The following is an 11,633-nucleotide window of genomic DNA, read 5'->3' as shown; positions in this document are numbered from 1 at the left end:
TATGCATTCAGTGCACAATAACACCAAATATGTTTAATTTCAAAATTACATTTTTGTTCATTTGAAAAAAATAAACAACAATATATATTTAATATATAGTGTGGTTGCAGCACAGGTACCAAGATACAACATGGAGCTACATGTCAGGTTAACTTCACTGGTTATTTCCCACTGGAACTTTAATCAGTGTCATTTCTTGCTCTTTGTAGTATTTTGCAGTGACGTCTCCTTCAAGAGGATCATCCACATCTTCCTCCTCGTTCGGCTGTGATGAGACATCCACCAGAGAAGGGAGGCTCCCACCACGGTTTCCTTTAGCCCTCTGCAGGAAACCATCGGCTCCATCAGCCTGAGAGCCTTTAAGAAGTAAACACTGTTTCTTTACTGGAGTGTCTGCAGGCTGGTGAATCTCCAGATCCTCCGCACTCATCCTGGAAACATGGGAGAAAGTCAAAGCTCAGGTTCTTCGCTCTCTTTCTGGACTGGACACAAGGGATGAGATATAAAAGGGAAAAAGAATGAACCTCATGTCAAATGTGGAGCCTTTGAAAGCTGGTGTGAGAGTCTCTGCTGCTGTGGACACAGTGTAAGGGACTGAGAAATGGCTCTGGGCCCAGTGCTTGTCCTTCTCAAGTGGAGCCAGGTTCTGGTACATATCGTCCACTGCCAGCATGGACACCTACAGGAGAGAGGGAGAGAACTGAAATGAGTCCAGTGAGGACTTATTCCAGATGTTTACAGTGGTTGTAATGGAGAGAAACCCTGAGGGGGTAAAACCTGAATGTTTCGGTCGATCAGCTGGTTGGTTTCAAAGTCATCATCGTCTTCTCCAAACGGGTTGATGATCAACTCCCCCACCTGCCGAAAGGAAACACAATGAAGTCACTCTGATCACAACAATCTAAATCTGACCGTTGACCCGTGGACGTGCTGTGTTACCTTGAGCCAGCCGGTGTAGAAGAAGAACTGCAGCAGAGTGAAAACAGGGACGTACATGTCCAGGTTGTGATTCTTGTATCCCTTCTCTGGGTTCAGGAATTGTCGGCCAATCAAGCAGAAGCCGAAATACGAGTAAACGGCGATAGTAACAACCTGCACACAGGTGAACAAGGACAACTGCATCTCAAACAAAGATGTTTTACTAAACCCATAGATACTGCAGTACTTCAAGTAGAAGTAAAATACTCTGGGGTCCATGGCTCTTCCTACCTGGGTGTAAACCAGAGGGATGCTTATCCAGTCATAGTGAAACAAGAGGCTGCACTTGGCTCTGTAGTTATTAAGCTCCTGCAAACACAGTAGAGCAGTTAACGATATAAAGTTACAGTACAGTTACAATATATATCTTCTTATTGGTAGTTTATAAGATAGAGTTTGTATAGTTGCTCTGTTCTCGTGCAGAATCCCTCACATCCATCAGGAGCCTCAGAGCGATGTCGTCCCTCACGCGTCCCTCCTCTCGGGCTCTGGACGCCAGGTTCGAGAACCACGTCAGAGGCATCCAGTACTTGTTGAAATCCGAGTGCAGCGACTCAAACTTTTCCAGCTCTGGTGTCGTCATGAATCCTGGACACAGATCAGACGTGTGGATCATCAGATGTGAAAAACAAAAAGATATTCATCATTCATAGAGTTTGAATTTCATAAAAGAGTAAACGGGAAAGTTGTATATTTAGCAAAACAATTAAAACTTATGCATGAAGCAAGCAGAGCTGCAAACGGATTGATTGATTGAAAATTATTTGCCTCCATTTTAATAGTCTGGTAATCTCAAGCCAAAATTGCATATTATTGATGGTTCCAACTCCTTTTGCTCAACAAGAGAGTAAATTGAATATATCGGACAGAGACTGTAGTCTGCATATAGATTAGTTATTTAGAAATTTTTGTTAATTGCAACCCTAAAAGAGTTGAATCACTCCCCAAGCTATAGACACTACAAAGATAAGGTACTTTAATCATTTAATTATGATATCTTAAAGGAATATTACTTGAGAGACTCTTTACGAATGTTCAAATGCAATCAGGCTTTGTCCCTGTGTGAGTTTTTAATGTTATGAAATGAGTAAAACAGTAAAAGTCTCACCAGCCTCCACGATGTGCTTCAACGTGGGGAAACGTTTGTGAACTCTGGTGCTGATGGAGCGGAGAATAAGGACTGAGGACAAGTTGGCGTATCTCATGAGCGTTCTCCGCAGCAGACGCCCCCTCTCGTCGGCCCCGTGGACGTTTCCAGACACCACCATCATCAGGTTGTCCGGCAGCGGGAAGCTGGTGTACTGACCCCACCACCGATTGAAGGCCAGGGTCACATAGAAACCTGGAAGAGATAGAACAAAATAAAATAAGGGGACCTGCAGTGTCTTCTCATTTCACTTGTTTCAGTCACATCTTACCCAGTACAAATAGAACTGGGATGAAGTTGGTGTTGGTGAACTGGTCACAGTAAAGGGCGATCCGCTCAAACAGGTCCTGCTGCTTTGGGGTGAGGAGACACCTGTGAAGCACATAAAACAGTAAAAGACACAAACACTCAAATCCTGATCATGATTTGCAGAATGAAAACCATTAAAAGTGATTTTATTTGCCTGTAAAAAAAACTGAAAAACAGATAAACGCCACAGAAAACCAGGAGATCCTTGTAAAGCAGCCGGTAGATGCTTCCTCTCCATCTGAACAGCAGCTTGGAGAAACCTCCGAAGCTCACGTTGGCCACCTCCAGGGTGTAAGAGACCGTCATGTTCACTCTGCTCAGACTGTCCCTGCAAAAGGTTTAAAATACATGTTGAAAATGTTGGCAGTTTTTGATAGATCATATTACTAAAACCATTTTATAAAATGCATAACTGATAAAGAAAGAAGTCCCGATGTGTCTCACCTGTGATGCAGGTGTGTGTCGAGCGCTGGGAAGAGAAGTTCTTCGTCTGCTCGGTTAAATTTAAACTTCTCTGCTGTGCAGCTATAAATTAACATTTTAGATTTACTACCTGGGAACCTCGTGTGTAAAGAGATACACACCTACAGGTACTGATACTGCATGGAAGTTACCTCTGTATGAAGTTTGGTGGAGGTTTCCAGATATTATATAAGATTGATTATTGATTGATTTATATTGTTGATTGATTATGCTGTGTCCAAGTTAAGCATGCTATTTGTGGGCTTGTCATTATCTAATCATTTATTACTCTACATATTATTTTATTGTTTAATCAATGAATTGTTTGCTCTAGAATATGTCAGATGATAATGTCCATCACATCAAAGTTTAAAAAAATATATATAAAAGAAGAAGTTTAAAATAATTGATTTCTTCCTGTGAATGCAGAAATACTTTGGAGGTATAAATAGCTTTTTACTCTTATTAATAGCAATAACAATTACAGCAGTTTTCTCAAAGATCTCAACAAGGAAATATAAATAAGCAACTTATTTATGGTTATCTATGGTTTATTTATTTTAAAGCATCTAAAGAATCTAATGTTATTTCATTGCTGTAATTTATATATAATAACATTTATTATCAGCCTGTTTCATGCCTTTAAATCTCTGTGTTTTATTCTGTTGCCTATGTAATAGACATATTTATATTTAAGAGGTGTATTTTATATAAATTATTTCTAGACATTCAAATACATCCAGGTTTTTGGGTATATATGTATTCTTCACATGAGCTATAAAATTAACTATATATAAATAACTGTCTGTTATCTCAGCCAATAGAACGGCCCTGCTTTAGACAACCAAACAAATCACACACTGTTATTTACAGTTTAACTAAACATCTCTCGCAGGCAGGTTGATTGACGGTGGATGGACAGAAGGGCCGTCCCACATGTCTCTCAGCCTTTGTCATTGACTGCTGTCCTCCCATCATTGTTTGTCTTTCACATGGTCAGAGATGTCCACTGTAAATCTGACTCTTTTATTTCTTACCAGCTGTGTTTTATGGTCTGTCTCTGTTTGCTCTGCCCTGACTGGATGTTTATGAGGCCGTCATCTGTCCTCCATCACTGTGGACTTCCCTCTTTGCCCTCTGTACGTGTCACTCAGCTGCAGGACACTGACGAGCCTCACTGTTTGTTGCACTTATTATCAGCTGTTTTATACATGAGCCACGAAAATGTTCTCTATATATTCTTTATGTGTACCTTGTAAATGTTAATTTCCATTCTGGTCACTAGATGGCGCTCTTGTGGTGTGACGCATGGGCTCCAGGCTTCAAGCTTCACTTTCTGTATTTATCTCATAAACAAAGACGCCCAAAGTTACTTATACTGACAGAAAACTACACAAGTAACATGTTTAAAGTTTATTTACAATGTTTCTAACCAGTAGAAGCGCTGATCATCTAAAAAGTGTTTATTTAGTTTATTATTGCTCTAAAACTTTGTTTCATATCTGAGTGAATCTATTTCATTTCAGGAAATATTTCCCCTTTCGATATCTGAGTGTGATTTGTGTGTATCAGATGAGAGGACAATGGTCGCTCTGTGATCTCGATCGAGATGAAATTCACTCCCAGATTTAAATCCATGGCTCCTCCAACAACAGTCATTTCCTGCCCCCAGCCACTGGATACTGGTCGTGGGCCTGGAATCCTCTGAGAACTGGTCGGCCAGAGCAGCTCCGCGCTGATCCCTCTGGTAACCCAATGCACTAATTACAACTTCCCACGGTGAGTGAAATCAGAGCTCGAAGGAGAAGGAGGATTTCAGGTAGCCGGGGCCGACCTGGTCATTGTGGGGGCAGACAGAGCGGGGGGGGGGGGGGGGGGGGGCACGGAGACAGATTAAGTAAAAAGGATCTGGAGCAGTGAATCTTCACGACACAGTTTGTTGTGTTGATCATCAACGTGAAGAAGAAATCTTTGAAAGTAAAAAGCATTTATTAATCTTTCGATGATATTTAAAGCTGTTGCATTTAAAAACAATCGAGAGTGCATCTGTCAGTACAAACATAAAACCAATGCTTTTATTACATGTTGTAGCAGTTCACACATTTTCTTTTTACACGAAGGAGTCATTCAAGTTACTGTGTCTATAAAATAAAACGATGCCTTATTTCACTTTTCCAATCCCGGGATTTTGGAAACACTGAGGTCACGAGTCCCTCACCACTCAATATTAAAGATCCAGTGTCTGTTGGCAGAAATTAATTATGGTATTAATAATTAAATCTCTGCTCTTATAAACCATCAAATCATGTTAGTTTTTAAACAATGAGACCTTGATTTCAGACACAAGAAGCAGAAAGTGACCTTTCACTTCCAGCAGGTGAACAAAGCAGGTTAAAGCAGTGGAAGTGCGATGAACGACGTCTGAGGGCTGTTTAAATTTCTTGAAATTTAGTTTTAACCTTTAAACATCAATTATCTTGCAACACGTCAAAAGGTCCAACAGGGCTGAGCACCATCGAGTTGCAGAGTTTAGTAAATGTCCTCCTGGAAGATAAAACCCCAGATTTCCTCTCAAATTACATACGAAAAGAAAATCTTTCAAGATATCTATGCAGAAATCTCAACTTTTCCCTCATTTGTCAGGTCATCTTTTGACCAAAATGCTTTGTGACATTTGGAGTGAACCTTTAAAAATGTTTAATATTTGAGGCTTTGATGGAAAATATGTGCAAACCCGTCTGGAACATACTCCCCTGTCTTCTAAATTCCAGGAAGCTCCACGCCCTTCGCTGCACCCTCGCTGCCTCCGTCTCACCGAACACAAACCAATCAGCTCTGAAAGCCAGTGAGTGTGAGAGTGAGACCTCCGTCACTTCTCCACAGTCTCAGATAACAAGTGTCTGCGTCTTCATGATGATTGGTTCAGTGTCGGGTTCTTCTCCATTTTAGTTTGCGCCTCAAAGCACCAGCAGGATTCAGACCTGCTATACTTGCTTAGACAATGACGTATATAAATGTAGACTTCCCACCCAAGCTTCACATTCCACGTTTCCTATCAAATGAACCGTGGACATACTGATGGGGTTAGTCATTGTTCACCTATATTTCTAGTTGGGCAGCTTCTGCTGGATGAGTTGGATCCAGAACTTCCTGTATGAGAAACCAGAGACCTGCATATGGGAGCGTTAAAGGAGAGAACACGTCCTGTTCTTTGCAGACTCGATACATTAAGTTCAGGTTTTCATGGTGTTAAACTGGAAAAAACCCACAAATGGTGGCGTTTGGTTGTTTTCCAGAGAGAAGAGGTGGGCCTCTTTCAAACAGTCAGTGCGTCACCTCAGGTCCCACAGGAAAAGCTGTGGATTAAATCACTTCCTCTTACATTGTGATACCACAGTGGGTTAGGACCACGCTGTCCCTGTGTCCACAGCTTTTACTGACACACACACACATACACGTACACACGCACACACACATGCACACAACCAGTGCGATTCTCATTGTCTGTGAGTTCGTATGAAGCCGGTAGATGACCAGTTTAGCTTAGCATAAAGACTGGTAGCAGGGGGAAACAGCTAGCGTGACTCACCGACCCCTGAGCTAGCTTATTGACAATTAGCAAGCTAGCCACTGTAACTTTAATCATAATTCTTTGGCGAATCATGGTCTTAGAAGTTATTAAAAAGTTTAAAATGTTTTTTTTCTTGACTTTTAAATTAATTAATGTGGCATTAAAAAAGTGTTACAATTAATTTGATGGACTGAGATACATTGAGACATTAATTTATCATTTTCTTAATTTGGGCAGTTCGAGTTTAGTTTTCCCATGTTGTCATTATGCTAAGCTAGGCTACTTAAAGGCCTCAAAAACATGGCTTCAAAATATTTGTATTTGTATAAAATTAAATATTACAACTAAACAAGCAATGGAGTTAAAAACACTTTACCACAAACATGTGATGGGGATGATCTTTACATGGAGCTCAGCAGGAAAAGCTAATAGTTCCACTTCCTACAATGTGGAGCTCGTCCTTTAAGATGGTGTCACGAGAGGTCGACGTTCTCGTAGTCTCCGTGGTCCGAGTCCTCCAGCTCGATGCCTGGAACCAGGCTGTAGTATTCAGTGGACTGGGTCATGTAGGCCTTCTCCCTGTCGGACGAGTCTTTCATCACCTCCGTCACACTGACCGTGTCCAGCTCCGTCTTGCTGACCCCGTCGGGCTCCTGGGGGCCCTGCTTCCCCTCCGTGGAGCTGGAGCAGGGCAGCGACTCCACTGAGCCCAGCTTGATCTCCACCTCCTCATAGATGTCCCTGGTGCTGCCCAGAAGGGCGGATGCCGGACGTAGCAGCAGCTGGTTCTTCAGAATCCCCTCACCGCCGCTGCCGCTTCCAGCTTCTCTCTGCTCAGCGGCTGCAGGCGGATGCTTGCTGAGATGTTTCTGGCCGTTGCTGGTGGAGTTGGACGCCTTCTTCTTGGAGGGACTGAACACAGGAGCTTCCTTCTTCCTCCTCTTCCTCCCGCAGCACCAGCACAGCACCAAGCCGGCGAGGATGAGGAGTGGGAGCACGATGAAGAGTGCGGTGAGGCCAGCGGGGCGGCACACGTTGCCGATCCTCACTGACCACACGTTCCTGCCGGCCAGGTGAGCCGGAGAGGCGCAGGTCATGTTGCTCACCAGATCCTGCAGCTTGGTGGTCCTGTTGGCCTTCATGCCTCCCTCCAGCGCCTCCAGGAGCAAACAGGAGCAGTCCCAGGGGTTCCCCTCCAGCTCTAGCCTTTGCAGACCTGGTCTCTGCAGCACGGACTTGGGAAGGAGGCGCAGCTGGTTTCCCTGAAGGTGCAGCGTCTGGAGGCCGTCAGAGTCCTGGAGGAAACCCTCAGGGAGCTCCTGCAGCAGGTTCCCACTCAGGTCCAGCTCCATCAGGCTGGGCTGGCCGGACAGAAACCCCCTCGGCAACGTGGTTAATCTATTATGAGCCAAGTCCACCTTCTGCAGGGTGGAGGCCTCCCTGCCGCTCACATCAACAGAGCTGATGTTACAGTTGGACAGATCCACTGTCTCTATGTTTGTCTCATTGGTAAACACAGACCAGTGCACGTGGCTGAGAGCGGAACCAGAGTAGTTCAGGCAGCAGACGCCAGCAGGAACCTCAGAGGGGAACTGGGACAAAAAGGTGGCTGCTGGACACACGCATCCGAAAACCAGTCCCTTGTTCACCTGCAGTGTGAAGATCAGCAGGAGACTCCACTGGGAAACCATCTCTGAAACAGGAAGCACAGTCAGAAAAAAAGCTGGTTTATCAGGTCAGAATCGAGCTTCTCCCTCGGTCCTACCTGCCTCCTGGTGTCAGTGCTGATCCGCTCACTGACGCCTCGACGCCTGTGAACCTAACAGCTTCTCCGAGGACTCCTGGTTGCCCTGAGGATGGTGGGAGTAGGCATGGTGACGCCGGTCACCGGGGATCAGGAGTCCAGTGTTTGGCTGCAGGAGAAGAAACAGATGTCGCTGTGACTTCGGTGTTAACAGGCTGCGCCGTTAACTGTCATGAGGGAGTTAAACAAACATTGATCGATGGTAAAGCTGGAGACAAACCAGCTTCAGTGGTTTTTATATACCGAGCCAAGAGATCTGTCAGGTCACAACTCATCCGACCTTTTTCTACTTGTCATATATCTATTATCTGACTGTAAACACTACATGGGATTTAATCCTCTCTCACTCTGTAAAGCATTTCAACTGCTTCAGTTTAAGATGAGTACTCCAAACATAAAATCTTATTTGACCGAGTTAAAGCCAGAATCTTGGATCAATATGAAAACACTCAACCTGTGATCACTCCACAACATTCTTCTTTAGCTGTATATATTAATGTAGTGTGGATTAAAAGTCTGTAAACAGTTTAAAAACACAAACACAATCCTTAAATTGATTACAAAAGATTTAACAATGCGTATGTTGATTATTTAGAGGTGCACACTTCATTGCAGCTCTAAAATTACCACCAAGGAGCAACATTATCTAGATTAATATTGTCTGACTCTGATAATCAGACCTTATATCTTACTCCCATATAAGTAAATGTATATCAGTCAAAAGAGTCAAAAGAAATTGAAAACATAAAAAGGAAACCTGTAAATTCTACCATGACGTATTTGTATGAATAGTATGGATGCATTATCAATAGATGGTAACATGCACTGAGAATAATCTTAACTAGACTTTACTTTTTCTCTCTGTCTCTCTGAATCATGTAAACGTGTCAGATTGAGTTCGTGCAAAAAAAAACAACAAGACCAAAAGCTGAAAACATGAAAACACAAATGAAGATTAGAAAAAAATGAGAAGATTCAAGTCAGTTGAAATGTGACTCGTCTCAGGTTTCATTTCTAACGTGAGTCTGGTTCACAGTTCGTGACACGACAACATTTAGGAAGCTCCTCCCTCTGAGACACAAAACAACTGATCGCTGGTCAGTTGTTCCTAAACTCTCTGTGCACTTGGGTGACGCTGCCTGAACAAAACAGAACGTGTGGTCGACATAAACAGCGCATGTGTTTCCCACTTGCACGTGAAGCAGAGACAGAGTTCAGTGGACTTCATCATCATCATCATCATCATCATCATCATCATCATCATCATCACCATCATCATCATCATCATCACCCACAACAGAGGCAGGAATGTGCCCAGTCCCCAACAACAGGCTCAGTTCTTCAGTGGAGGGCTGAAGAGGACTGTGGCAGCTGGAGCCTCTTAGTGATGGAACAGACCTGATCCCCCAAAATAATCATATTCACTCACAAATCTCATCACAACAAGAAACCTTGAGAAGAATAAAAGAAAGTTAACATGTCTGATAATTAACTAATCGATTAAATACCGACATTTGCTGGTTTTCTATATTGTTTACGATAGAAAACAAAATATTCAAAAAGTCTAATTTCCCTATTTAAAACAAACTGTTTAACAGAGCAAATGATTTATAAACGAACAGGGATGAGATCACGTTTGGCAGATGAATCCATAATGGAAACAATAGTTATTTGGAGCAGATGAAACAACATGGTACGTAATGAGGTGTGGCCACTTGCTCTGATGAATCATGGTCAGATACCAGAGCCCATGTGGGAGATAATGGGACATATGATGTAATGAATATTGAGTATGAGTATTGACGCTCCTCTGCAAATATGAGGGTTCAATAAGAATCTGTGTCCTGGACTATTGACCTGCTCTCGTTAAGGAAAAATCACTTTCAACCTTTAAGACAGGGATGAAAACACTGGATGAAAAGAGACTCACAGGAAACAGAGGAGGTTTAATTCTCTTTGTTTTTAAGACCAGCTGCTGATTTCCTAACACAGACTTAAAATATCAGCAGCAACAAATACAGGAAGTTTGTTGAAGGAGAAAAATGCTCGATCTTTATCTGCAGGTAGAAAAGATCTAATTCATCCAAAGTATAAAGCAGAGAATAGGAGGGTGAAGGCTATTTATGTTCTATAAATAGAATTATAATGTCTTTTATTACTTTATATAAGCAGCAGGTTTTCAGTTGAGAAAGTTTGTCCCTTAAACAGACAAAATAATAATATAATTAAAAAGATAAGGAAAATTAGTGTTTGTGTGTATTGTTTTTTTCATTTATTTTTGTTTTAAGCCTGTTTTGCTCTTTTGCTCAACGATAGTTGTTTTAAACATGCTTAAAGGACCGGACCCCTTTAATGCACTGTGTTTATTTATAGAGCAAAACACTGAACATCCTCTAACTCTGAATATATTTGTGTGAGATATCATTTGCATCGAGATCCTGATGCTTTGGTCCAAATACTCACTCTTCTGCTTGAGCTAAGCTCGGATGATGTAATGTTTTGTGCAGGAGCCTGGACGTCTGCAGCTGAGACACTTTGACCCCTGCAGAGTCAAACTCTCATCTCAGTCTGATAACAGACGTCTAAAGGTCACGTCCGGCTCTCATCTGAACCCAGGTCAGTATCTGACGGCTGGAAAAATCTGCCTCGCGTGAGGATTCTGCAGATTAGTTATGACGCAAGCCTTTCACTGGAAACACTGAGAGATGAGAGGATCTTTGGCTTTTGTGAGATGACACACAAACAAGAGGCAGTGATTAAACTTCACAGAGCCTCAGGGCTGATGAGAGAGACGGGTCTTCTCTTGGATCGAGTCCTTCAAGGATATGAATGAGTGTGAGTGTGCGTGTGCCTGCGTGTGTGTTTTGTGTGTGTAAGAGAGAGAGAGGAGTAAGGTTTATATCTGAAGAACATGGATGATCTCACCCACGAGCAATGTGAGTTGCTACATCCTCCCTGGCTGCAGAGCTTCCTCTGGCATAACGGTCTCCATTCTCCTCTCGTACAGATTGAAATCAGATAATATCTCGAAGTTATTGTCAGCGACAGCGTCACTGAACACACAGATTTTCTGAGAGTCCCAAAACTTAAAGTTGTGTTGATTAAAAGTCTAAATCTCTTATTTGTTTCACTTATTATTATGAAAAAATCTATTCATTTAAGGTCAATAAAGTATTTATCTACAGTTCAGTCCATGAAAGAAAATGTGTTTTATTCTCTTTCAGCCATTTCACTTACAGTATGTGTCCCTGCTAATCTTAACATGCTATAACACATTTCTTTATTTAATCATGAAGTACACAAACAGAGCCAGGCCGAGCACAGACACCGAAAACTGAAGAAAAATTACCTTAGAGGGTTTG

The 11,633-nt window shown here is 42.4% G+C and overlaps 3 protein-coding genes across 3 annotated transcripts in view; all 3 read right to left on the bottom strand.

Moving 5' to 3' along the window:
* Nucleotides 1-154: 154 nt before the first annotated feature.
* best4 (bestrophin 4) lies at nt 155-2,740 on the bottom strand. The gene is made up of 9 exons (XM_053437911.1): nt 2,589-2,740; nt 2,397-2,497; nt 2,087-2,320; nt 1,412-1,566; nt 1,210-1,287; nt 940-1,092; nt 778-858; nt 525-679; nt 155-431 (listed from the first exon to the last, which is right to left on the bottom strand). The coding sequence occupies exons 1-9, from the start codon at nt 2,738-2,740 to the stop codon at nt 155-157; spliced, it is 1,386 nt and encodes a 461-aa protein (XP_053293886.1).
* A 2,126-nt stretch (nt 2,741-4,866) lies between these two features.
* Nucleotides 4,867-8,603, bottom strand: si:ch211-106k21.5 (uncharacterized). Its single transcript, XM_053437639.1, has 2 exons — nt 8,233-8,603; nt 4,867-8,160 (listed from the first exon to the last, which is right to left on the bottom strand). Exon 2 carries the CDS (start codon nt 8,156-8,158, stop codon nt 6,941-6,943), a length of 1,218 nt encoding a protein of 405 aa, XP_053293614.1. The 5' UTR covers nt 8,159-8,160; nt 8,233-8,603; the 3' UTR covers nt 4,867-6,940.
* Nucleotides 8,261-11,633, bottom strand: part of LOC128454495 (zinc finger protein GLI2) — a 24,536-nt gene continuing 21,163 nt past the window's right edge. Inside the window, exon 4 of the mRNA XM_053437910.1 lies at nt 8,261-8,380. Within this exon, the coding sequence (XP_053293885.1) occupies nt 8,261-8,380 (120 nt within the window). The remainder of the gene's footprint in view (nt 8,381-11,633) is intronic.

The sequence above is a fragment of the Pleuronectes platessa genome, chromosome 13 (assembly GCF_947347685.1).
Source record: "Pleuronectes platessa chromosome 13, fPlePla1.1, whole genome shotgun sequence".
In the NCBI taxonomy this organism is placed as follows: domain Eukaryota; kingdom Metazoa; phylum Chordata; class Actinopteri; order Pleuronectiformes; family Pleuronectidae; genus Pleuronectes; species Pleuronectes platessa.
Note: the sequence above shows the minus strand (reverse complement) of the source record. Positions and strands in the feature narration are given on the sequence as shown.